Consider the following 27,547-nt stretch of genomic DNA (forward strand, 5'->3'; position numbering starts at 1 on the left):
CAAAATCGATTTTCGATATGATAAATCTAGTTGATATATGTATATATAAAATAAATTTATTATTAAATTATATAATCTTTGACAAATTAAAATTAATAAAGATAAGAGGATATATATATGTTAAGGATATACAGTTGAATATAAATAACTGGGATAAATAATACTGTTATAGTATGACTTTATTAGATGCCAGTTAAGATTCTGTGTCATAAACACTATAATATCTCGATATATACTTACATCTGAGCGAAAATGTAATGTAACTTTGTTATAAAAAAACATATTTGAGAGGAGAAGGGAGTCTGAACGTATACAAAATTAAATAAACTATATAGATATATTACAACCTCCCCTTCTCACTAAGATGTCAATTCTAATAAACAAATGTTACACATTTAATTATATGTGCTGAACGTGATTTGTTTCTAATTAAACATTTAGCACAAAAATCCTTTGGAAATTCGAAAGCAATTCGTGTAAAATATAGATTCTTTTTAACTCTTATTTTTAAACTTTTGTAGTAGCATGTTACTCTATGCCTTCGTTTTCTTTACAAACATATTCTGTAACATGCGGCAATATGCCTGAAATTGTTATCATAATAGTTACTTGTGATTATAAGCGGTATAATTCGCGCTAAACGATCTTATAATGATCGAGTGATTAATATTAATTCAAAGCAGTGGATGTCAAGACAGCGACTCCTCTCTCGTAAAAACTGTGCGGTTCTTGACTAGGAGCGATATTCAAATCGACAGTAAACAGCAGCTCAGTACGAGTACTATTTAAGTAAACCGGTAAAGACAATTTGCCCCTTCGGATATCTTCCGTGGACGATCGTATCCATCTTAACATCGTGACCGGTAAATCGGTCATAATGGTCGAGGTTAAATACAATTGATTATCCTTACATTGGGCGCCCTGAAGCTTCAAACCAGTAACGGCGAATGAGCAATCGTCTGTAGCGATGTTATCGCCATCACCGATAGTTACGTTTAATTGCAGCTCCTCGAGTGACCAACTGTTGGCCTGCGCGATGCACTGTCTAGTCGCAGTGATGTAAGCTTCGGGATTCAACAAGCCTCCAAGCCAAACCGGGAAACTCTGAACAAAATTATTTTCGATTTATAACGCAAATTCAATCGGTAAGTAAAAAGTTTGCGTGATGAAGAATGGCAATAGCTCATTTACAATAAGATCATTTACAATAATAAAATATTCAGAATAGCGAAACGAATCGATTATTTGAAAAAGGATGGAGAAAAAAACCTTTATCTCTTTTGCTCCTCCCTGAGAAACTAAACGCGAGACTTCTTGCAACTGTGAAACTCTGTGACTGAAATCGGTGATCCACTGTATGACCGTACAGCCTCTTGGCACGGTATATCTTCTCCAACCTCCTGGTAAAATACCCTTCACCAATTCGGACAGCATCGTTCTGTGATAATTGGTCTGTTTCTTCTCGCCCTGTCAAAGATATACAAAGTGCGATTATTCCGAATGCTTCATTACCTCTTGGAAAAAAAAACACTCACTTGACAGATTAATACGACATCCTCCAAATCGTGGATAACGTCTTGAAGTAATTTCGCCCCGCTGTTGACTTCCCTCTCAAAGTATCTGTACAACGGATCTTTGATATTCTCGACCGTTCTCTTTAAGATCGGCAAGTTCTTTGGTAGCAATTGTAACCAGGTGGAGGCTGAATTGTGTAAAGTTCTCATCCAAGATGGCCGACCATCCGCTTCGGCTTCCCTCGGCGTAACTAAAGATTCCTCGTTCGAGTATGCCAGCTCGTCTTCGTCCTCCAATTGTTGCATCTTGAGTAGCTTGGAGACTAAATCAGTTCCTCTTGTGGTCAAAAGCACTTTCTCTGCGTTATTCGGGAGACCGAGCCAAGAAGGTGTTTGTCTATCCGAAAGAGACTCGATCCACTTCAAGAAGTGGTCGCGTCTAGTACCGTCCGGCATCGTAATGTGTCTTTGATTACTTTGTGCCCCGTCGATATTGGCGACTAAGGCAAAGTCAGCTTCGAATGAGCGTGGCGTGAAGAGCTTACGCAGGAACGAAGCCAGAAGACGTTGATCGAAATCGTTGTCGATCTTGCCGCCGTAGATGCATTGAGAGAGAAGGGTCACTAGAGCATCCCAAGGAACCTTCTCAGGCGGTAGATTCGTTCTGCCCATAGCCGTAGCCTCGATCCATGTGTCTAGAGTGTCGCAAGCGACTCTCAAATCACTCTCATTGAACTCATAGTGCTTAGCCCAGCCCAGTGGTGCGTAACGTAGCCGTTCCTGCACGATCGCGTGGAACCACGCAAGCAGGAAGTAAAGACGGGCCCGCTCATTAGGTGCTCGCATCATTCTCGAAGCGGGCACGGTGCTGAATGTGCGCAACAGGTTCGCTCGTATGCCGGGAGGTGGTTCGAACACAAAGATCCTACCGGCTCTGAGTAGATTTACCGGTACTTTAGGATTAATCTCCATCGTGAGGAATAAGCGGAAACTAGCGTGTGGCTGCAGACTGTGCAGTTTCTTCTCCAGCTGTACTAACCATTGCGGAGCGAGGTGTACGTTCTTCAGCAGCACCCATCTGCCGGCTTTCACAGCCATATTTATGGCGCGGTCAGCTTGATTGAATCCTTCCGCCGATCCGATAGCAATACTAGCTATTTGCTTGCCCAATTCCGCGGCCAAATCGTCTACTCGGCCCGAGGCATCAAAGCCCGGTACCGAGCACAACAGAGCCGGCACGTTTGCCTTCAGTTGATTCTCGACGACGGACGCGAAGTCAAGCTCGGCCTCCGCGGCCGGCATGAAGGATTCGCCGAAAGCGGAGGACACGACGAGAGATGCGGCCGCGATTACGCGATCTGGCCGGAAGGCTTGTATTATCAGCAATTGATGCATTGTCGTTCCCGTGGGTGACAGCGGTTTCTCCTCGTCCCAGAGTTTTGGTACGCATGTCTCAGGTGTGGGCGACTGCAGCCACGCGTTAAATGAATCCGCGTTCTCTTGAATCTTGTCTGCCAGTCTCTTGAAGGCAGGTACTCTTATGCTCAGGCGCATCATCGCCTCTTGCTGTTCCGAGCTTAGATTCGGCACTAGTGGTGGTCGGATGTTGAGCACACCCTCCTTACCTCGTAGGAAGAAAGTGAACTCACTGTCGTACGTGGACTCCGTAGGTATACCCTTCAAATGGATGCGACAGAGCAGCAGGGCAAACGTCAATCTATCCGTGTGTAGCATTCCACGCGCGACTCTTTCGTAACATACGGCGAAGAGATCGCGCGTGATAACCGTAAGTCGTTGACTGTAATCCGCGATACCAGACAATTTCGGATTTTGCGACAGCACGAATGTGAAGATATCCAGAAACATCTTCAGCGAGTATTGATACAGAAAATGTACCTGATTGAGACTGTCCATCGTGAAATACATGTTCGAACACGCTTGAGACAAAGGCAGATATTGCTGAGAAACTGTCTCGATCTCTGCTATGACCTTGTCCGTCTCTTCCACCTTCTTACTAATATCGGCAGCCTCTTGTTTCAGAGTCTCGAGAGTTGTGATCACGGAATCGTCGTCCAGAATCTTACCCTTGGCGTCGTTCAACGCTTGCAACAGAGACTTTTCGAGTTGCCGTAACCGCAGATGAAATTCTCCCTGTAGCTTCAGCAAATCGGATCTCTTTTCGTCGATATCCGGACGTTCAGCCTTTAACACCTGATTCAAGCATTGGCTTTGCAGAGAACTTCTCGTAACGGTGAAGTTGACAAATGTTACACGCGAGCAGATGTCTGGCGGAAATTCCACCGTTGGATCTCTTGTCGACAAAAAGATAACAAAGGATGGCGAAAGATCTATGTCCTGATCACCGAGCGTGATTAGCACGCGTCCACCCGTTCGTCTCAGTTCCCGATTCAACACAGGATTTAGTATAGGATCGTAATTCTCCACATCTTGGACCAACAGTGGATTACCGAAACGCAAAGCGCTCTCGAGATTCTTCCTAAACGAATCGTCCAAGAAGCTGGTCTTCGTGATCTTCCGGTCCTTAAACTCGTTCATAATGAATTCCGTCGCTTGACCAGACGGATCAATGATCAACGGGTATCTGTTGAAGCGCTTCAACATAATCGCGTTCTCGGTGCACAGATCGTCGGTTGGCAACGCGTTCGCCTGCCATCTCAAACGTTCGTCCGGATTGGACAAGTATTCCGTTCTGGCGATATCGGGCCTGAATTGCAGATTTGCATGATGCAGATGTTGACACCACGTCGTGAAGAGATTTTGACGATACTGAAATAAATGCGTTTCATTGTAGATTGACATACAAATTCGTCACATCAAAAAATGTAAATAGATTTCTGAAACTTACGTGTTGATCGAAATAGCCGGCGTAAGCTAAGAAGGCGGACGACAATAGAACATCTCCAATTATCGTGGACATCTGACTCTTGAACGTTTCGCTCGTCGCTTCCCATCTTTCTCTTTCTATAACCAGAGACTTTAACAAAGCGATTGATCTATTCACCTTGGCCTGCACGCTCTCTAGATCAGCTTTGATGGCTTGCGCTTGCGAGATAAGCTGAGCATACTCCTCCTTGTACGACGCTATACTCCGCTCCAGTTGAGTGATCAAATTCTTCACCTCTTCACCTTTCAGTTTGTTAGTTTCTGCCTGTCGCTCCAGAGAATAAAGCTCGTCACGTAATGGTTCAACTCGCTTCAACATATCAGCATATTCGATCTAAAAATATATTTATATATCTTGAGGTTTGTTCCCTTGATATAGTTGTATAAATAATATATATCAAGCGATAAAAATTACCTGCGCTATAGCCCACTTCACCATAGGACCACAAGCTAAACTAGCGCGATTCACTTTTTCAAAGTTGTAATCAGGATTGCTCAGATAGCGGCTCTTCATTTTTTCTCTTACTTCGTCGCTAAGAAAAATTTTTATTAATTTTCTGGTTGTTTTTATAATAAAAGATTAATTTTTTAATTTTTTTTAAATATAATGTTTTTATGTGTCACATTGAAATATTTCATATAATATTGATAAAACGAAATTATTGTTTAGATAATAAATTAGAAATGAGTCTTACTTCAAATATTAACTTAAAAATAATATACATTTCGTACATGCTCTGTTATATACCATATTAAATTTGATTAGAACATTTTGTTCAATATATATAAATATATATGGTTATTGTCGAGAAACAATTTATACACAATTTAATGTCAATAATAAATTAATCAATCATTATTAACATGCAATGAAAAAATAGTTAACTTTAGTAAGCAGTAGTTAATTTTTGCAGTAGTTAATATTTTTAATAAAAAATTTGTGTGTTGACATATACATATACATATACGATTATGTTTTTAAAGCAATAAAAAAGTTTATACCAAATCGAATGCAAACAATTAAGTAAGAAAAAAATACGATTATCACATACACACGACGCACATATATACAATGCAAAAAATATACAAAAATATATAGAAAAACTAATATTTTTTCACGATAGTGTATCTTGAATTCAACAACAACTTGATAAAAAACAAGACCAACAAGCACGTAAACGTAATACTTGAATATATAGTAGCTACAGTTATAATATAATTTTTTGACCATCAAGTCAAGTTTAATCATATTATAACTCAGTACGGTAATAATATATTTGAGTTTGCTAATCCCTCGATATTACAGCATAAAATCAAACGATAAGAAAACGAATTCATGCTTACGTAATATCCTCGGTACTGAAATTAGAGACAATGGTATTGATAAAATTGTCCCTCATGATGACCATGCGGATAGATTTCCAGTCGCTGGCATTCTCGCCGAGCAACAAACAGATAGACTCCAACGCGACCTTCACGATCGCCGGCGGATTCGCCATGGAGCGAACTTCAACTAAATGTTGTTTCTTTATCGATTTCACCGCTGTACGAAAAATCAGAGCGCATGATTATTAGTACAAAGAGGAAAATGTGTGAGCAAAGTTATGGGTAAAGTCACGCGAGGACATTGGCTGCGAAAGCCTTCTTCGACCAGTGTTAGAATATTGTATAAGAGGCAACACATAAGTAACATATATATTATATACATGTATTACATGTCTCATCTTTACATTTGCAAAGAGATATAAACGATTTGTTGAAGCATTCGTTTAGCTATCTTGTTCATAAATATGTGATCTCCTTGCAATTGTACCGATGCAGTGACACGAGCGAGCGTAGCTGAAATCAACGGATAAAAACAGAACATGTATCAAGCTGTTATAAAGTGATTTGTATTAGAATCCCGCGCGAGCGTTCAACAGGCCCATTACGTTGTTCCCTTACATGATGCCTTCCGTGTTGAAGTTGACGATAGTGGGAATGAAGCTGTCCTTCATTATAACGGCACGAATCTGTTTCCAATCTGTAGCGTTTTCCTCAAGCAACAGGCATATAGATTCTAACGCCAGCTTCACGACCGCGGGCGGATTCGCCATAGATCGGATTTCGACGAGATGCTGTCGCTTAATCGCCTTCACAGCTACAGTCGTTGCGAATGTTTCAATACAAGTAATAGTCGCGTAGATCGCAATTTTAAAGCAAACATAATTCAAAAACAGCGTAAACATACGTACAAAAATGTTGCCTCCATGTTTTTTGACTATTTTCGCAGGAATAATACATAACTCTTGATATATATCATAATTTTGAAAAATATTATTATGTCAAAGATACGATGGATTATATAAAATAATAGTTAGTGTTTTACTATAGAGATCTCATATCGCGAAATCGTATTTTTTGGAAAGTTTTACATTTGGAAGTTTCTATAATAATGTAATGAAAAATATATTGTTGAAAATACATACCATTTTGAGCATCGATGACGGCTGGTTCGACTAAGGCAAGATCCGCCATGACATCATCTCTTTTCTGGTTGATAGCCACTGTTTGAATAGCCAATTGCTGCTGGATCTCTTGACTCTGTACCTTTTTCTTTTCGGCTTCCTGCTGATCTTTTACCATTTGCCTTAATTTTGCATTTGCAGCTTCATTCTTGGCATGCAATTCCTATAAGAAAATGCAGAATAATATCGATTAAAGATTCTATGTTCCGTTAAAAAAAAAAAGTTTTTCATAAATTCAGCCTATCTCACCAGAGATTTGACAGCTAAACTCTTTTGCATCTCTTCAACTTGCTCCACTGTTTCGGCAATCTTGCTCAAACCAACATTCAAGTGCAATTGTTGTTCTTCCAGATCACTTCTCTTCTCTTGATACAGTTTGACGAAGTGATTAATAAAATCTAAATAGTGGCGCGGTGTGATCGCCATGGTTCGTGCACCTCTCTTGGCCAGCCGCGCGTTTGCTTTGTGCAGAGTTTGGTGGACGTAAACGCACGCGTTTATAACGGCGTCCCTGTGCGACGGTTGAGACGGGATCAGAGAGCACGCGGACGGGAAAAAGTCTGGACACTTCCACATGGGTCTTTCCAGATCAACGCGATTAGTAAACTCCTTGCCGACTTGGAACAATGCGTTGTCCGACCAATCGCCGAACCAATTCAGCACGCATCTGTTGAATAAGGCGGGTGACGTTGCCGCACGATCCTTTAAACCGTCCGTGCTTGGATTCATCGTGAACACGACGTGCAAATTTTTCATAACCTGGCCGGTAAACCATTTGTACAATTCCTCGTTGGAGTCCAGCATCAGACCCTCTCGTTGAGCGCCTTCCTTGCATTGTGTCATAAGCGTCGTATATTCGTCACCTTCGAATAATCCGGGTACTTCTCCGTTAGCGAGTAACGTATTCATCCGCTCGAGAAAACCAGAATCCAATACGTTGGACTCATCGAGAATAAAAGCTATTTTTTCATCTTTACAACCAGATCGTCTTAATACTTGCCGCAAATCTTCATCGAAATCTTCACCCGTATATTTGTTATGTACCTGTCATCATGTATTGTCTGATTAAAGAAAGATTATAATACAATGTTTGCACATATTAAGATAGCGCGTCAAAATTACCTTGATTTGAAAGATAGACAAGCCATTCATCCATGCAACGAATCTCGACAGAGTTGTCTTTCCAGCGCCAGAGACACCGATGAGTAACAAGTGTCCCTGAGGCTGTCGGAAAATTCTGTCAATTCGTAAAACATGTTCTAGAACCTCATCAAAAAGTACCAATGGCACATCCAGTTCTTCTTCGTAGAATATTTTCAACCTCGCCCGAACGTAATCTCTCAGCTCTTCTCTGTTCACCGGCACGTAATCCTTTGACAACCAGTTACTGTACAAAATTGGTCTCGTCAATGCCTTCTCTCTGTCAACCGACATAAAGTGCTTCAGAGCCACGGTGTCTATGTTCTTATTTGTCCAAGCTCTCTCGGACTCCTCCACCAATCTGTCTTGGAACAGACGAAGAGCCTCATGGGCCCACAAGCGCACTAGACCTTCAACGGAGAGATTATCTAGCGGTCTAATGGCTTCGCAGATGCCACGTACCCAACGCGTCATCTCTCGCGGCGAGTATACATAATGCGGTTGCATATCCTGGGTGAATTTCTCCTGTGAAGACAGATAGAACTCCACCATTGCGTTCGTCAAAGCTTCCGCGTAACCTCTCAGATTAGGCGTTAATCTATAATTTTGGAAAGAAAAATTTTTATAAGAAAAATTTCTTTCACATTAATCGATATTTGTAACGCAACATAATCATTAGCTATGAAAAAAGGGAATAAGATTTACCTAAGCATAGCGCGCGTGAATGTGCCGTAAATCTGTTTCAGGGAAGTTTCTCCGGGATAATCGACGTAAATGACGGGCACATGTCGTAGGAATCTGTGACTGAGAGGTTTCCTACCAGGATCCGTGGGTGGATTACAGGCCCCCACAAACTGAATCCTTTCCAGAGTGACCCAGGCTTGATCGCTAGTTCTATAAAAGCCCTTGTGTTCCACCAATTGTCGCAAGAAGGAGATTACGCGCTGCGTTCCGTAATTGTCCATGTCGGGCAAATTGATCTCGTCACAGAATAAAACAAGCCACTTGCCTAATTGCACTGGGGATAATACAACGCCATTGGGCATCTTGCGATATTCGCAATAGTGGTCAAACGTCTTGAGTAACAATTCGGGTGTTGTGGCGGAGGAAAAGTTAAGTCCAACGACCTCCATATCTGGTAGCGCTCGCAACGCCGAAAAGAGCGTCATGGTTTTACCGGATCCGGGTGGTCCACAAAGCACTGCACACAAATATAATTGTATCTGTTATTATAACATCTTTCGATGCATAAATGAATGTGCATCTATCCGTCTTTCTGCTATGCAAATATTATAATTACTTACCCAGTGGTTTGTGTTCGGCCAACCAAGTATATAATAAACTTTCGTGCCTCACAGTGTCCAAAGTAGGTACGACGATATCCGGGCTGGCAACTTTGTGAGTCTCCACTTCGATCTGAGGAACTTTGTTGCTCCAAGGTAACCACTCGCCGTGTATGTTCACTTCAAAGTCTATAATCGGTATGTTATTCTGAGAAGGTAAAGGTACAGTCGTGATTGATCTGATAAAATCACCCAAATCGGATCTAACTTTCAATTTGGCGTCTCCCGCGAAACTCCACAAAAGCGCGTAGACCAAACACTTGGGCATATAACGTTCCAATTGTTCGCTCGGCAGAGGAAAATCGGTATGCGAGTGATTGTACTGCAGTACATTGCGTACAGCTTGATTTAGCATGGAGAACAAAGAACTGAGCGCTCGCAAGCGCGTAAAATCCATTATGTGCTCCTGCTTCATGGCATACTCCAAACATCTCACTACCAAGCCGTCAGGTGCGAAGTAGCTCTGCATGATGCTGGCGACTTCACGCTGCACCGCTAATGCTGGCGATATACTGTCCTCCTTTTCTGTCACCTTTTTGCCAAGATTATCTTCCTCGCCATCCTCCAATGGTATATTTCGTAAGCGTAGCATATAATTCTCGAATATCATTTCCGTCGATAGCACGTCCTCTGAGAACCAAACCATACCGCAACGCGACACAGTGGCTAGAGTGGCGTACTTCAGATCTTGTACTTCGAACATCACTCTCACATTCGGCGGTAAACTTAAACGTTCGCCGTTGGGCAGAGTGAGAAGTTTATTGTCGTCTAATACAGAATTCAAATTCTCGACCCATTCTGGATCGACGTCTCCGTCGAATATGATCCATTGCCGTTTATTGATTTCACCTCTTACATTGTCGATTATCTTCCTCAATATATGCGTGAACAGACCGTCCGTCCATTCACGCGTGTTTGGATCTAACACGCCATATAAAGTTTCCTTGCTGATAGCTTTCGGGTCAATCACATGAGCGACACCTTCCACACCTTCAAATCGCTCCAATGCTTTGAGCAGCACTTTCCATGCCGTGGTTTTACCGGATCCGCTCGGGCCGACCATCATTAGTCCATGATTCAAATTACAAATTTGGTATAATTGAAGCACCTAAATAAACAATATATTATAAGAGGGGGAGATATCAGAAGAGGATAAAGATGATTATTAATAGCGCTGCCAGTGTAATGCAAAATATAAAATAAAAAAATAAAAAATATGTGATTAAATTTAAATCAATCTCACCTTTTCTACCCATGTCTCACCAATCGATTCCTTAGCACGCATAAACAATATGAAAATTAAGTTTTTAAGCATTGTTATTTAATATGTATAAAAATATGCGTGATGTGCACAGTTAATATAAATATAATTAGTATTTTAATTAGTGACGTAAGTGTAATAGTCGTGTGTTAATGCATGAAAAGATGATTAGCGTGTGATATAAATAATATTTAATCGTTAAATATTATTTATATTATATATAAATTAGAAGAATATATTATACCTTCTCTTGCCAGGCGCCGCCTTGCTCATCTCCTTCGCCGCATACTAGATATTCCTCGGCGCATACTTTTCTGATTTGATCCTTCAATCCTAGAAAGAATAAAATACATACATGTACATAGAAGTACTAAATATCTGTACAAACACGTTTGTTTTTTATTTTATTATAATAATTTACCCTTCATTTCCGCGCGTGTGTAATTTACATTAGGGAATACATCACTTAGCAAACTAAACAACAACGGGATGTCTTCGGCGACCAATTTGGGAACCATCGTTTCACATACAGATTGAATGAGTATTTCTTGTTCAGGCAAATTCTCAGCGATCGAGGCTTCGTCGATATTGGTCTCACCACGATTCTGCATGCCTTCTTTGATCTTTTGTATACGATCGCGTTTCACATTGCCAGCAGAGATCAGCACTGATTTAAGTGCACGCAGTCCAAAATCGTAATGAGACTGATTAGAAAGTTGTTCATCACAGAGCCTGGAAAGACGTAACAAATTGACATACACAACGTAGATACAAAACTTTGCTACGTGAAATACTACATTTTACGGATACGTACTTGAAAAATGGCACAATTTTACAGGCCAATTTTTCCGCGGAACGAAAACCTTGACTGAAGAGCATCACTTCGGCAATTAGTTGCCGATCGGGCGTAGTCATAGCGAGTGATCTGAAAAGCTTCTTCAGATTGTCAGGTAGATTGGAACGTCCGGCGTATCCTGGATTCATAGTGATGAATATAGCCATATCCGTCGAGACTTTGACTTGCTTTCCGACCAACTCGACACAGAGAGTTCCTTCTTTTTTGCCCTCCATCTGGCTCTTGAGCGCCTCTTGAATTGTTTGCACTTGTTGAGAGACGGCGGATAACATACGCTCCTCCAAGCGATTAAATTCGTCGAAACAGCCCCACGCGCCTACTTGACAGAGACCGACAAATATACGACCCATAGCCTGTAAACAAATGACGACAATAAATGATACGTTTCTTTTTATCGTCATAGCATTGATATCATCGAGATCTGACTTACCTGGAAATCGAATGTTTCGTCGCAATTAAATACCAATACGAATCTTCCGAGTTGATGACCCAACGCTTTCACGGATTCGGTCTTTCCCGTGCCAGCTGGTCCGAACGGCGATCCGCCGAGTCGAGCTTCTAATGCTTGCGTCATCGTCAGATAGCATCTATCGGTCAATGGCGTCTGCACCAATCTATCTTGTACGCCCAGGTATTCGAATCCATAAAAGAACTTGGCGTTTGCCATGTGTATTGTAAGCTGCTGAAGCACTTCCGTTTGTCTCGGGTCAAAATAGAATCTCATCTCGCATAACCATTCGAAAGCCTTTGGATTCGAGACTTTGTTGGCGATCAATCGTCTGGTAACGGTGCGTTTGTGCACAAATTCGTTGATTAGATGCTCCAGTTTCTTTCTTCTTAGAGGCGGCTGCTCTTGAAGAACCGAGTCAGCTAAAACGTTTAATGTCCCTTCCACTTGTACCAAAACCCGTTCCAATGAATTTTTGCTTGGATCCGCTTGCGCCTCGTGTAGCGCCGCTTCCACATCTTCCGACCACAGAATCTGCGCAGCTAGAACTATTATCTGGGCTTGATAATTGTCACACCACGACATAAACGCTTGCGGATTTATATTTCCATCCTTGAATTGTTTAATATCTTGTACTGCCTTCGCAAGGCTCGAGGCGAGCGTCACGCGCATCTCCTTTTCGACAAGCGTCAACCATTCGTTGATCTTGGGATAATCGATCGTCGACACGGGATTTTGGAATATAACTTCTTCACCCTCGCGCGAAGCGATACCGGTGATAATCATATTATCTTCATTTAATAGAATAGCAGCCACGCCGGCAAACATTTTCTTGAAGTGCTTTTGTAGCCTCGCGACATTTTTACTGTTACCGATAATCTCAAGCAAATCTTCGTCGCCAACAAAATAAAAGCGTGGAAAGGACGTACGTTCTCTTTCCAAGTATTCGCCCAACGCCTTCTGTATCTTACCGAGAAGATCGGCCAAACGTTCGAGCGCTCTCTGAACGCCGGGAATGTTCAGAACATCCGTGACCATAGGGGATTTAGATACTTTTTTCATCAGCCCTAGAAACTCGGAACTAATACTTTGGAAGCGTGATGTTTCCACGGGTAATAATGTCTTAATATCCGCGCTACCAGAGAAGATGCCCTCGAGATAGACCCATCGCCGCTGCACGTCTATCCATACGTCGAACAAGGCATTAATTCTATTCAATTTTTCCTCCCATGTCAAAGCTTCTTCCTCGAACACTTTATAATACGGCGATAATTTCATAGCGGCCACTGAATTGATATGTTCCTTCACCTTGTTGAACAAATCATCCCAGCCGCGTATCAGTCTGCATTTATTTTGATAATTTATTAAGTCCAGTTCATATGTTTGCCAGGACTCGCGTACCTGTTTCAAGAATTCCTCGAGTGCCATCTCTCCTTGAGCCACAAGGATAATATCTTTAACTATACTCTCATTCTTTTGAAGATTTACATCCCAAACTTGACCGAGGGTCAATTCACTCAAAACCCAGTTGACCCTGAGTTGCTTTGTCAACTGTTTCCAATGTCTTTCCTTGAGCGCGTCAGACTTTAATTCCACAATCAACATATTCACCTTCGTGTAACTCTGTAACATCTTCTTCACGTATTCGTATGATGAATATTGCCTCAATCTCGCTGGGAGTTCCTTCAATTGCGCCATCATCGTATCTAATTGCTGACGCAACTTTCGCGGTTGCACGGAGAGCCATGGCTTCTCGCGCGTTTCGTCAATCTGCGCCCATATTCTCGATAATTCCGACCAAACTCCTCTCAAATCTTGCAGCTCCTCGAATACTACTTGCATCCTATCTTCGCTGGTGGATATTCCACCCGGTTCTTGCAATTCTAATGCCTCTTTCGCTTTGGCAACATTGTCTCTTTCCTCTTTGAGCCTAGCAAATTTACTCTCAAATAATTGCAGCTGCTGTAGTGCTTCATCCGGTCGCAAATGACCTTCGACGGGTTTGCCTCTCTCCCAATCACTGAGGAAGTCAGTGGTTCTTGTCTCGACTGCTTTATCCTCGGCGACAATCTTCATTTGCAAGGATGCAACTTGCGTTTGGATGCTGGTATCCTTACGTTTGATGATTTCGTTGAACGCACCCCACTCGCCCTCAATATTGTCCACATGCAGCCAAGACGACGGAAACTGGAATCTCTGACGTTCGAGTATCCTTTGACCCTCGCGATATATGTCCACTTGTTTTTCCCACGCCTTCATTTTACGTTTTAGGGATTGCACGTATGTTATAAAGCCGACTGCATCGGATGTGCTAGCTGCTTCAATCGACTGTTGTTCCAGATCGCTCCTAGATTTCGATACCTGAGAATGAAAACTCGCCATCTCGTTACCCAGAAGCGTCCCGAATTTTCCCAATGTTTCTTTATGCCACGAATCATACTTTAGAGACACCTTACTCTGCACTTTCGCAAAATCTATGATCACAGGTCCAAATTCGCGTCTCGTATCAGAAGTATCAAAGGTGGTTCTCGTTTTCTTTATATCATTTAAGCACTTCATCCACAAATTAATATTTTCACCCAATTTGCCGTAAAGATTACCCGGTTGCAGATCCCAGAGTGCTTGATAACGTAGCCACTGATCAACGTAATCGGCAACGTCTTTCATCTTGGATTCAACTGCCTCGTATGCCGCCTCCAGCGGTTGCTTTCCAGAGGTTAATTTGGTAAGCAAGTTTCTGTATGTACCCGATTCAGGTTTGTCCAGACCGACTTGATATCTCGAGCTTTGCAGACGAACCTGCGACGTAACAATCGCCTGCCATGCGAATAATTGTTGCATTATCTGGAATCTTGCATCCTCAATGCTGGGATACAAATACATAGTTTGATTTGTAATTCGGACTTCATGGATCTGATTTTGAATCTTAGGATCGCCGCCGGGTTTGTGCGTCGGTTGCACAGGAGCGTCCGTGTCCATACTCAAGTCCACTTCTTTCTTGTGGCCAGTCAGGGCGTCGGTCCACGCTTTTATTCCAGCCTCCAATCTGGCCGCCAGATTCTTTTCCACTTCTTCGTCGAGTCTCGCTACCCAAATGTGTAAGTTGGAGTAGTTCTTTAAAGACAGCTCGTCCACCGATTTTTGGATCTTGGATAATATGTCGGCAAACGTGTTCGCAGAATAAGGACATGTTTCGAGAGAACGTACATCAACATCTAACTGTTCCTCCACAACCAAAAGGTCTTCCACCCTTTCTTGGAAGGAAACAACAGCATCGGACAAACGTTGTACGTACTGATCAAGTTTGTAGCTTTCCCACACTAAGGCGATACCCTAAATATTTAAAGATACGACAAAATAATAATAGTTAATTTAGTAAATGTATGCTATTTTAAAAATTGCAATGTAAGTATAAAAAAACGAATATTCATATTGAAGATATATGCTTTATATACTGTTAACTCACCTCAGAGATCAATTGCAGAACATCTTTACGCATACCAGCAACCAAGGGTATAATACTGGCTTTGTCTTCAATCTAAATAGAAAGTCATTTAATTATATTTTTTGTAATATGTAAATAATATACAGTACAGTTTTACGACATAAAGTTATCATTCAATAAATACCGATAACTCAAGAATATGTATACTTAAAAATTCAATATAAGTAATATAAAGTCATATGATAGTTGTTGGATATTTATATTAGACAGATGGAACATTCTTATATTATGTTGCCTCCAAGCAATCCTCCGGATATGCGGATAGTCTTAAAATCATTTAACTTTGTTAAAATGAGATTTATAATTATATAAATTTGTAAATATCTCTACTTTTATATATAAAATAAAATTTAATTAACTTTTACATTTTCATTCATATATCCTTCGGGATATTTTGTAAATTTTATAAACAATTTTTTGGACGTTTGTAGATTTTTCCATTTAGACTTGCCGCACATCCGTACAAGCCTACATGTATTTGAAAATAACTGATACATAACTGATTGTCAAGTCAAATATATGTATAAATCAGTCGAGAAACTAAACTTTTATTATTTTGCATATCAAATCTTTCTACTAGCTAAGCAGGCAGACAGTAAGAGTATTTGCATATATAGGCAAGATGCATAATTCCTGGAAGCATCAAGTATGACTACCTTTAGTGCGGGACAATGGGGACTCCGATTGGTAAGCTAAAAATATTGGAGATCCAAAAAATTAGAGATATCAATTATTCTAACAAGTATCTTCAACACACACCTGGCACTAGTATCCTAATATAATCTATCATTTTGTTCTGACTCTTAAAGCTTTAAAAATTGCCTATATATATCATTATATGACACTGATAATTGCGCAGAAATATCCAGAAAATATAAAAAAATCGACCATTTGACAAGAAATGTTTAATTTTTAGATGAGTAGGGATTAAAAAATAATTATCAATTATTATCTTACCTTCTCCAGTGTTCTCTCATAAGTTCTGATGCTCTCGATGAGGCTGATGGCAAAGGGATACAATTGGTTAGCCTGATGAGCCTTATTCACGATAGGTAGAGGAACGCGGAATCCGAGGTTTCTCAAGTTTCTAACTTCTTTGGACAGCGTGATAATCTCGGGAAGGAAATTCACTTTCAATTTCAACACATTGCCGCGTCCCGTTCTCGAACGTACACTTTCGATCGTGAAGATACGTCCAGTCACACCGAGATTTCGTGCCTGCACCTTACGAGCCCATTCATCAAAGATCTCTTGCGTCGATAACTTCATACGAAAGCTATCCCCGTCGGCTTTGAGTTTCTGACCCTCGATATGACTCTCCCATCCTTTTCCTAGAAATACGCATATAATAGTAAATAAAGAAAATTAATTTTAAAAATTTTAAAATTGAAAAATTACCTAAAACGTCCTCGACACGTTTCAAATACATTGTCAATTGATAATCAATTTGCTTGACCCATATTATTGATCCAGCAACAGGCGGCAAATCCCTCACCATACTCATCCTGCAGCATTTACTTTGTGCGTATTGAACCTATATAGAAGTTTTCAGAGTTATACAAACGCATTCATTTGTTTCAAGTACAAATAATTAAAATTATATTTATATTTGATACCTTGAACTTTTCGTGCAACGCTTCAATATCGTCTTTGACTCTTTGTATTAGTTGTGTCTGATATTCTCTAATAGCACCCCGAATATGTGGCCGTACAAAGAGAGCGTTGAATCTGGAAAATATTCTGAACATCTCGTTCGCGTTCTTAGCGGTGCCCAATTGATCTCGGAGATGCGCCGTGATCCGTGCCTCCACGCGTTCTATACGCTCCTCGTATCTGTGCACTGCAGCGTCCCAGGATTCCTGTCCCTCCTTGGTGATATCCAAACAATCCACCTCCTTCACGTTCTCGTACGCTAAGTTGACCTCGCTGATGGCATTAGCGTCCGCGGCGTCCAAGGCAAATTCCACTTTCACGTTGTCGCTATCAGTATTCTCCATCGTGGAGCTGTTACTGTTTTGACGAACCGTAGGCCGAAGAACGCGAACTATCACCGTTCTCAGTTGTTCATGTTGTCGTCGGAAGCGACGCATGTGTTCCATCCTCGATTGCAGCTTCTTATGCGCTGGCAACACCCTCCACACCATCTTCATATGCTCGTCGCGTTTCTTCTTCACGACGTCCCTTAACAGACCCGTGAGCTTGTCATACTCATCGTCCCAAGTGGTAAATACTTCGAAGCATTGAGCCATCACCTTCTCGAAATCGTCGAACGGGATATGCATCAATCGTCGTGTACCCAACACTTTGAGCAGCTGCTGTCCCAAATCCCTCGAGATAGCTTCGACCAATCTCAGCACTCTCTGAATCGGATACTTGGTGCTCCGAATCTTTCGCAAGTGCATGAAAATCTGTTGCACGCTACTGCGTATCCTTTCCAGTTCGGTGGCCGATAATAGATCGTTAATCGGGAAGTCTTTCATTAGTGGATTGTAGTCATTCACAGTGGCTAGTGCCTGTTTCAAACCAGTGTCGGTATCAAAACTCACCGTGGCATGGAATCTCTTGCCATGTTTGAGTATATCGAGCGTCAGAGAGATTTCGATGCTCTCCCGTTTCTCCTGGATACGATGCAACGCTCTTTCGAGATTCAACCAGAATGATATCTCTTGAAGCGCCGTACCCGATTCTGGATCACGATTCAGTTTCGTCACCTTCTGGATCTCTTTTATCCATCTGTTGACGCCATTCTGCAATTGATTTAGGAATGTCGAATCTTCCACCTTATCGCCAAAATCGGCAACTTTCGGCTTGCGACCTTCTTCCTCACATTGCTTGATGACTTGTGCGACGATCGGATGAACCGGTAATGAAATCTCGGGGATATCGATATTCTGTTGTAAATGCAATAAACCCATTTCGAGTTCCGCAATCTTCTTTTCTACTAACGGTACCATCTTGTCACCGTCCCTGTGAGCGCGACCCGTTTCCTTAACGTAACTTTTAAAATAGGGTGCCATGGTTTTACTCATCGCATGCAGAGTCTCGTATGGTGGCCCGTCAGAGAATGTGATTAAACGCACTTGAGAGTGAATGGATTTGTCAGCCTCAACGACAATCCCACGTTTTGTTAAGACCAAGGAGGCCATTTTCGGATTCGAGAAGTGTATCTCATTTGATATATAATAAGTCGCATTCTCCTTGTCTTCGTCTCCTTCACCGCTATCTTCCTCTGCACAAAGAGAGAACATCAAACATAAATAATGTTGTAAAGTTTTTAAACAAACAATTAAATCACAATTAATACATTAAAAAAGAAAACTATGAAGCAAAAAAAGAAATTATGTATTCATAAAAAAAAATTTTTTTAATTATATATATTATACAATGTATCTTATCCATCCTATAAAATATAATTGTATTTATATTAAAAGCAAATTAATTGTTAAAGTAAGACATTTGAATGTCGTTGGATTATTCAGACATATAAATAGACGAGAGAGATTCCTCGAATTCGTTATCAAACTCCGCGCGGCGCGAGAGGAATTCGATCCGAAAAATCGGATGAAAATAAATTGAGAAACGAACGCTCGGTCGGCTCGGTCGATATTAATTAATGCGTTGTCATATATATCGATCTTGCCGGCGAGCGAGTGAGTCATATCTTGCAGCAGCGAGATCGTCTAACAATAAGGCGTGTGAATATTCGCGATTGATTTTCAGGACGCGTTTCTTCTTACATTGAATGTACCGTTGCTCCGACAGCAATGGAGGATCTCGCGCATCGGAAACGTCCTCGTCGAAGACGACCAAGTACGAATAACGATGCATCGATCGAAAACGCTTACCTTTGGTCGAGCTCCTCTGTATATAGAGCGAGCTGACTTGCGAATCGCCGAGAAACTTGCGTACGCAGTCCTGATTATAGCGCTCGTCGAGCGCCAGATTAAACGCGGGTGGTACCGCATCCTCGTCCGGTAGCAGGACGGTGACGGCCTTGCGCAGATAGTTGGCGAACGTCGGGAACTCGACGATCGCGACGTTCTGCGACTCCGGGGACGGTTCCCCGGAACCATCCAAGGAATCGCCCATGCCGGGTCGGGTACTATTCCGTGTCGGTGAAGTACTTGACCAAGGTTGGTCTCGAGAAGAGCGTGTTAATCGACTGTAGGAGATCGACTGATCTCCCTGTTCCAGAATCAACTGTCAAGCGGCTACCAGCGGATACACGATCACCACTACCACTGTCACTGACTATTGCGAGCCATGAACATGAACTATGTATGTAAATCCCGAAAGGTGACATTTGTTTTGTAGTCCAAAGTTCACGATTGCATTCGAAAATCTGCTCGTCGGAGAAGAATAACGTTTAGTTGACCAATCCAGGAGCAGAATCAATCGGACAGATTTCTTTTTCCTGATTGGTCACTCAACCTTACAATGGATGCGTTCAGGAGACACACGTTGAGCATCGTCTTGTCAACCCTCGACGTTGATTTGTTGGTTCTAAAAGTAAGAACCAATCACGTTCGATTGCTACTCAACGGTTGTCTCCTGAACGCATCCTTTATCGGACAAGTAGATTTTCAAACGCAATCTAATAAATTTTCGTAAAGGTATTCTTCTTTACATACATGCTAAAGTTAAAGTTACTGACCATCATCGATGAAGTATCGAATTAGTGTTTTTGTTTTTATCAGCACTTTTCATATGTGAGAAAATAAAAAACATTGTATATATTTTGTTTGAAATAGAAAGCAAGAGACAAAAAAAAAACCGCTGAAACTTAGTTAATCCATTCGTGTTTTTTATTTAGATCATTTCTGGAATAATTATGTAAGGTAAATTTTTCTAAATTTATATTTTATTTGAAATGTATGTACACACACACACACACACGCGCACATACAACACACATATACATATGTATACATATAATGTGCATCTAATAATCGCATATTTGCCTGATTGATGTAATTTTATAGGATAAATTACATTTGAACTTTCAATTTCCAAATTTTTAGCTTTCAATTTTATATAAAATATGCAATGCACTATTTTAAATTTTTGTATTAATATTTCATAAATTTTCATTCTCTCCATTATTATTACTTGCGTCATCACTTGAATTATCTATAAGTTCATCCTCGGAATTTTCACCACTTCCTACAAATGTCTCTTCCTGGAGAAAAGTGGGTCGTAGTTTTGTAGTAAATTGCATAGCTTGTGTTTGAAGCAGAATCTGGGGTAAATATGTAAGAGATTCCTCATTTTCTGTTTCGCAGGCTTTCATGGATGGTATATTAAAAATATTTTTGTATTTTAATATTTTTGCTGAATCATTATTTCCATTCGAATCATCAATCTCTTCTTGAATAGATAAATCATTTTTAATCCTACAAGTGGAAGGAATTATTTTTTTATGTCTCAAATTAATGTCGCTTGATGGATTTGACCATATGTAATAAGCAGGCATCGGTGGTGGAATGGGTATAAATCGACAATCCTTATTGTCTTCAGTATTCGATACAGAATTTTTTGATATGTTTTTGTATATACGTTGTAGGGCCTTCGATTCTCGTTCAGACATAGATTTTTGTTTATCAACTAGAGCTTCTTTCAGTTCGCTCATAAAATTCTTTACCAAAAGTTTATCCAGTTTTCGCTGTTCCAACAAATACTCATCTGTTTCTTTGTGTAAAGATTCTGAATAGTCATCTTTTATATATTCCTCGAATACTTCATCGAGAATCTCTGGATCTGAATCCATTATTACAGGCAAACTGGGATTCTGATTTATCATAGTATCATTAGTTACAGACTGAGCGTCCTTTGGTTTATGGAATCCCGATCTTGCCATTAGTAAAACAACAAATTCCGTTAGACTCTTAGCTATACCAATCTCTTTGAATGCTCTATCCAACTTTTGCATCAATATCTCAGTTGTTTCACTATCAATGCCAATTTCCTGACTAATGTAGTCATCAATATCTTTAAATATTGAAAACATTTGATTATAGGCTAATTGTAGCTTGTACGATGCCAAATCCAACTGAACAGTCGGATCTTGCCATTTGGTCCTCTGTGCCCTAATAAAAAGTCTAACATGATGTGTTGTTCATAGTTGTTCATAGTAAATATAAACATAAGCATGCATTTCAACTTACTTAGGTCGTACTGGTTCCATTTTACAATTATAATAAGCATTAATAATTTCCGACAATTTGATTTTATGTACTGTCAATTCCTTAATCAAGATGTGAATTATATGAGCTAATTTCGTTTCAGGAATCATTTGACAACGATGCATCCAAGTATTGCTGTCATACGCAATAGCTAATAAATACAACATTTCTGATTGTACCAGAAGATAGGTGTGATACAATTTCTGCAAATAAAAAAAATATTAAGATATATGATACAAGAAGAGAATTTATCATAAAGAAATATATATATATATATATGTATATATATAAATCATTGTCGTGCTATTTACCTTTAATGCTTGATAGTCGATTTCGCCAGATATTTCAAATGAATTACACTCGAATTTTGTAAACAATTCTTCGTTACATACATCTGGTGGCAATAATTTTGCAACCAATAAGGAGCATTGGTAATAGATGCATGTAATATTTCCCATAAATTCGATTAAAGTCTTTGTTAAAGATTGCAGATATTGCACCTTTTCTTCCATGAAATGACTAGTAGAAACAAAGAAAAAGAAAATAACAATAGTCCGATTTTAATCTCTCGATTTAAATATTTTTGTATTTGAAATATTAATATTTTTAAACAATTTGCCGAGTTTACGTGAATACTTACGAAAATTGTTGAGAACTTGTGTCAAAATTTAATTTTGTTTTACAATTACGTCGCAAAATCTTAAGACTTTCTTTACACATAGCAAGAAGTTCATTTTGTAATGATATAACGTTTTTTAAATCTCTATTTATACAAAAACGCGAGTATTTTATATAACTGGCATAACAGATTGCAGATGATGCAAATAATATTGGTAACACCTTACATTTACACATTGAAATACATGTTGAAGAGATTAATACTACTCCAGTCATAATTAATTCTTTCAGCCTTATTCTGCAAGCAATAATTCCATTATTATATAATTCTGGAGTTTTTATTGTTTGTATGCAAGATGTTTTTATCTATTTTATCTATTTTATTGCACATAAACCTTATACAAATAAAAATAAAACAATATTATAATGTGTAAATAGACATACAAAGATATTTTATACAAAAGAATAATTACTTTTTAGAATTGTCATTGCACTTGCTTACAAAATTATTAATCACAAAAAGATGATCGTTCAACAAAGCTTTTGCATTCAAAATGGTATTCAATTGCTTTTCAGAAATGCTCTTTTCCTGCAAAAAATAAATTGCGCAATACGAATAAATAGAATGCAAATTATACAATTATGCTAGTTGATTGCTATTAAAGAAAACAATACCTGTGTCACCCAGGAATAAAAAGAAAATAACTGTTCATAAATCTTCTGTATAGTACTTTTAATATTCTAGAAAAATCAAAATTATATATTTTTAATATAAAGAATATTTTATCAAGAGTATGAACCCATGCATTACAGATAGTATATAAAAGTTACAATATTTAAATATTGCTTCTCTTCCAAAAATGTTGGCTTGGACATAGATACACTTTCAAAGTCTGTGTAACCCAAGTTTGACAGATGTTCATGAAGAGCGCTACCCTGTAAAATAAATAGATATTAAGTTTTTTGACAAATATTATTTCTGTTTCAATTCTTAGTCTTACTTAAATGATTATCTTTGCAATTTGGATTTTTAACGAACACAAAAATTTTAATATTATATATTTAAATCAATTAAAAAACCATATTGTCAGATTAGAAAAAATAAATAATACAATGTATGCGTTAATTTATTTTCAATATTTTTGATTCTAATTTCACAAACAAAATAGTAAAGAATGTATATGTAAATATAACCTCATCATTTTGTTTATGAAAGCAATATGATTTCTTTAAATATACAAATTTTCGTGAAATCGTCATACTTGTATCACGACATTTTCATCTTCCTCATCCATGTTATTTATTTCCATCATTATTATTTAAATATATCACGTAAGATATTCGAGTAATATGCACATTATACCGCAAGAGATCTTACGAAACCAGACATAAAATCAAGGAGAAGAAAATACAGATTTATTAATCGTAAAAGTCTTCGATCTCAAATAGAAAAAATCATTAAAGTTTGTATATATAACACAATTTTTTCATGATTTTATTATTTCTAATTATTAGGAGACTCATTCATATAATTGTGCACATGTACACTGCACCTGTCACCCACGCCTTCCCCTTCTCTCCCTCTCTAGCGTTCGTCGCATATGCGCGAAAAATCCAATCTGAAGTAAATAACAGTAGTTTTCAATGCAGCCAATCAAATAGATCTCAGATCTCAGGCTTCTCTCTAATATAACCAACAAAGAGCCAGGAAACTTATGTTTATCCCTGTCTGATGTATAATTATGCGTAAAATGTTATGTATTATTTCTCAGATGTCATTTACGAAACATAATCGTGCGAGGAACGGGCGATCGTCGTTCTGCGATTTCTCATAAATATCAGATAAAAATCACAGATATATGTATGTGTATATGTAATACGTGTAATACGCATGCAAATGTAACTATAAGTTATATGTTTGACAACTACAGTAGCGAGTAGTTGACGAGTGTCATTCGTTAGAGAAGATAGCGTGGGAAACTGTAATTATTTGTTTATCAAATATATCTTGTCGACGTGTCGTCAACTAATGATTATACATCTTGTTTACTTAAACCATATATATATATATATTTAATTACAATATAACCTAAGCAAGAGCCGATCAACACGAAATGACATTACTGTAGGTCATGTCATTACGATGCTAATGCATGATGATAATCCTGTTTTAGCACGTGTTCATTTAAATACAATTGGCTGTTGAGCTGTTCTGTATATTGTACATGTTTATCGAGTTCTTTTTTTTTTTTTTTTAGTATGTTTTACAACATATTTTATTTCTTAGATTTTAATAAGTTTATTTTTGATAAATATTTATATATTTAAGTATTTTTCATTTTTTTAAATTTTGCATTTTTCATCATTTTAGATATCTATAAAATGGCAGACGTCAGGTTACTCATCCAGGAAGAAGGTCGTGCAGCCAGAAACTTGGTAGCTTTTAATGTACCTGTTGGTACAAATAATATAGAGAAAATTACAAAGAAGCCGCCCAGTGTGCCAAGACAGATTCAGTCAGGTACAACAAAACGATCCATGAAACCAGCTACAAGAGTGAGATCTGCTTCTACAGGTCGTGATAAGAAATCTGGTAAGACAGCCGTTTCTTTTGTAAAAAAAAGAAGGAAATAACATTTAGAAGAACTCTGTGAAGATATTTTAAAAGATTAATATATATTTTGATATATAGAACAACATTCAAACACACTTAATTTTAACAATAGACAATTTCTTTTCATTTGCATAGTTTCCTTAAATTAGAATAGCTTAAATAACTCATTAAGAAAGATTGACAGGTTTTTATATCAAATACTTTTAATTGTTATATTGTTTGCAATTATGCTAAAATGTTTTTTATAAAAGCATAAATTATTCAACTCTTAATAATGTATATTGTTTGTATAGAATTACAGGCACGATATTGGGCATTTCTATTTGGAAATTTACAAAGAGCAGTTGATGGTATTTATCAAACGTGCGAAGAAGATGAAAATATTTCTGAATGTAAAGAAGTTATTCTAGTGCTAGAAAATTATACCAGAGACTTTCATAACTTGATAGAATGGTTCAAAGTTAAGTGGGCTTATGAAAATTCGTCACCACCATTAAGACGAACTCCTTTGGCTTGGGAAGTTAGAAAAACTTCTCCTTGCCGTATATGGAATTCTACAATAGTTCCAAAATGTACTAGTCCCTTGCAAAGAATAAGTCCAACAGAATTTTCTTGCAAGAGTCCAATCGATCAAACCATATGTGAAAATAAAATTACTATTGTAACGGACAATAAAATTAATCATGTAAAAGAAGAATTTGGTCATAAATTATTGAAAGATAATAAAAACAATGTTTGCAAAAATTGTTCCTCTGATATTAAAGAAAAACGCAAAAATGGAGTAGATAAGATTGGAAATCAAACAACGAATAAAGAAAAATCCGCATCAACAAAAGCACTTAAAGTATTTGTGAAACAACTTGTGCAATCAAAACCCAATAGTTTTGCGGATCGCAAGATGTTAAATGAAGGTGCGATGTGCGATTTTAAAAATAAAATCGATGTTAAAAATGTTTCTAAACAAACAAAGGATTGTTTGCACAGTAACATTGTAAAGCTAACCGATTCTAATTTATCTACAGAAAAACGAGAACCATGTAAAAGTGATAAGGATGTTCAGCTAATTTCATGTAGTAACTGTGAAGTTATGCAAAAAGAAAGTAATGGTGTGAATATTAGAGACAGTAAGACAGATGGGAAAAATGCAGATGGCAAATTATTATGTAATAAAAACATTAGATTGGGAAAGCATGAAATTAATGCCAAAGTTAAGAAGGATAGTATTAAAAAATATGAAAACAACTATATTAATACCGAAAGAATAAATATAAAAACACCCGTGTCTCAAAATACTTCAGAAAAAATTAATCAAGTTAATCATCAAATAAATAAACATCCCCATGAAATTGCTGATAAATCGAATCATAAGGATATTCGAAACACATCATCTGGTTCTGTATTAATCAATGCAAATAGACCTGCTTACTCAACTGTGTCACAAACCAAATCTAAAGTACAATCATCAACTTCAACAGAAACTCCAAAGTTTATTAGAAGTAAGACTTGTTTAAGTGACAAAAATTTATCTACTTCGAATAAAAGAAGGCCTGGAACATCTGTTATTGTGAGAGGACGATTTCAAACTTCTGAAAACAAGGTATTTCCCCATTGTATTTTAAGGAGCAGTTTTTATTTGAATCTATAATGTACTCGTTACATATATTTTACACATTTTAGTAAATTAATACAAATATAGAATTATATATATGTATATACTTTTCATCGATTATCTTACAAGACTTTTTAATTTATTTGTTAATTTCTTAACAATGTATTTACATATACACAAGATCTTTGTCAATATTGTATAACATTTACATTTTGACCACAAATTGTACATATATTTTAGTCTAAATTAATTTAAGATAATACATTTTTTCAGTTATCTGAACAAAATACCTTAAAGAAAAATCAAAATAGAGAAATGAATGGATCAGTAGAAGTTTTAACCAAACAAACAGCACTTTCAAAGACAAAGGATGAAAGTGATGGCTGGCAAATAGTTAGGAACCGTTGTAGAAGAGGGAGTACTCATAACCTGAACATGTCTACACGCTTTCATAAACCAAGCACTGCTCTATCTTTACCAGCTTTGTCAATAGAAAGTCCGTCAGAGAAGATAAAGAAGACTAGTTACACTCCCGATGGGAATAATAAGCAAAGGAAAAAATGCATTGTAGGAAAAACTGGCAAGAATATGAATAATGAAGTTAAAAAAGTGAAAGGAGAATTCATGACATCTACGATTAAGAATGATCTCGAAGATACGCTGAAAAAGAATACTTTAAATTTGTGTGACAATTCAACGTCAGTGATTGCAGCTATCTTTAAGAACGATGCCGAGTTACTCGAAAAACGCATACAACAGTTCATGGCTGCTCAGGCAGAAAGAGAAAGAATTATTTTAGAAGAAGAAAGGAAGACAGAAGAAGCAGATTCTCAAAGATCTCAGCAGCTATCGGACGAAGAGGCATCCTTGAAACGGCAAATCATGGAATTAGAATCTACCGAGATTGACATTGACACGGAAACGGACGAGACAGATGGTGAAATGGTTCTTGAAATGGAAGATGAGCCTATAGCGTCGCTTAGTAGTGTCACTGATGATATTAGTTTAGAGGATAGGTATATATTTATTATGTATATTAATATAAT

At 38.3% G+C, this 27,547-nt stretch overlaps 3 protein-coding genes across 19 annotated transcripts in view; 1 reads left to right on the top strand and 2 right to left on the bottom strand.

Annotated features, from left to right (window-relative positions):
- Window positions 1–159: 159 nt before the first annotated feature.
- Dhc64c (dynein heavy chain, cytoplasmic) lies at window positions 160–19,734 on the bottom strand. 8 transcript variants are annotated; one of them, XM_070314212.1, is made up of 22 exons: window positions 19,324–19,734; window positions 17,095–18,707; window positions 16,877–17,012; window positions 16,436–16,809; window positions 16,135–16,170; window positions 15,440–15,511; window positions 11,956–15,306; window positions 11,484–11,878; window positions 11,091–11,401; window positions 10,914–11,002; window positions 10,652–10,681; window positions 9,370–10,516; window positions 8,771–9,266; window positions 8,048–8,663; window positions 7,175–7,969; window positions 6,887–7,088; window positions 5,763–5,961; window positions 4,834–4,951; window positions 4,381–4,752; window positions 1,536–4,301; window positions 1,270–1,467; window positions 160–1,104 (listed from the first exon to the last, which is right to left on the bottom strand). In XM_070314212.1, the coding sequence occupies exons 1-22, from the start codon at window positions 19,565–19,567 to the stop codon at window positions 670–672; spliced, it is 13,995 nt and encodes a 4,664-aa protein (XP_070170313.1). In that variant the 5' UTR covers window positions 19,568–19,734; the 3' UTR covers window positions 160–669. The 8 variants fall into 8 exon arrangements, with proteins under 8 accessions (XP_070170313.1, XP_070170314.1, XP_070170317.1 ...); XM_070314213.1 differs by lacking the exon at window positions 5,763–5,961 and adding an exon at window positions 6,363–6,558; XM_070314216.1 differs by lacking the exon at window positions 16,135–16,170.
- Window positions 19,461–27,547, top strand: part of Ssp3 (short spindle 3) — a 40,919-nt gene continuing 32,832 nt past the window's right edge. Inside the window, exons 1-4 of one of the 5 annotated variants that reach the window (XM_070314222.1) lie at window positions 19,461–19,756; window positions 24,650–24,871; window positions 25,186–26,489; window positions 26,775–27,517. In XM_070314222.1, coding sequence (XP_070170323.1) covers window positions 24,661–24,871; window positions 25,186–26,489; window positions 26,775–27,517 — 2,258 coding nt within the window. In that variant the 5' untranslated portion in view covers window positions 19,461–19,756; window positions 24,650–24,660. Of the gene's footprint in view, window positions 19,757–23,845; window positions 24,261–24,315; window positions 24,404–24,649; window positions 24,872–25,185; window positions 26,490–26,774; window positions 27,518–27,547 lie in introns of those variants that run through there. The other 4 variants (XM_070314225.1, XM_070314221.1, XM_070314220.1 and 1 more) reach the window with 4 other exon arrangements.
- LOC138943402 (uncharacterized) overlaps window positions 20,373–27,547 on the bottom strand; it is a 120,190-nt gene continuing 113,015 nt past the window's right edge. For 2 of the 6 annotated variants that reach the window (XM_070314230.1, XM_070314229.1), the window contains 7 exons: window positions 23,110–23,214; window positions 22,954–23,019; window positions 22,752–22,867; window positions 22,301–22,576; window positions 21,972–22,179; window positions 21,643–21,863; window positions 20,373–21,564 (listed from right to left, as the gene is read on the bottom strand). In XM_070314230.1, the coding sequence (XP_070170331.1) occupies window positions 20,556–21,564; window positions 21,643–21,863; window positions 21,972–22,179; window positions 22,301–22,576; window positions 22,752–22,867; window positions 22,954–23,019; window positions 23,110–23,154 (1,941 nt within the window). In that variant the 5' untranslated portion in view covers window positions 23,155–23,214 and the 3' untranslated portion in view covers window positions 20,373–20,555. The other 4 variants (XM_070314231.1, XM_070314228.1, XM_070314227.1 and 1 more) reach the window with 4 other exon arrangements.

This window comes from Polyergus mexicanus, unplaced genomic scaffold, assembly GCF_030449975.1.
Source record: "Polyergus mexicanus isolate NDT 795.1 unplaced genomic scaffold, iyPolMexi1.0 SCAF_26, whole genome shotgun sequence".
Taxonomy (NCBI): Eukaryota; Metazoa; Arthropoda; class Insecta; order Hymenoptera; family Formicidae; genus Polyergus; species Polyergus mexicanus.

Bases quoted from the DNA above. Each gene is read 5' to 3' on its own strand.
- Dhc64c (XM_070314212.1), bottom strand. From the start codon at position 19,567: ATGGGCGATTCCTTGGATGGTTCCGGGGAACCGTCCCCGGAGTCGCAG. The intron at 15,307-15,439 runs GTGAGTTAACAG...TTAAATATTTAG, and splicing joins TTCTGCAATTGATCTCTGAG to GGTATCGCCTTAGTGTGGGA. The intron at 1,468-1,535 runs GTGAGTGTTTTT...TATCTTTGACAG, and splicing joins ATGTCGTATTAATCTGTCAA to GGCGAGAAGAAACAGACCAA.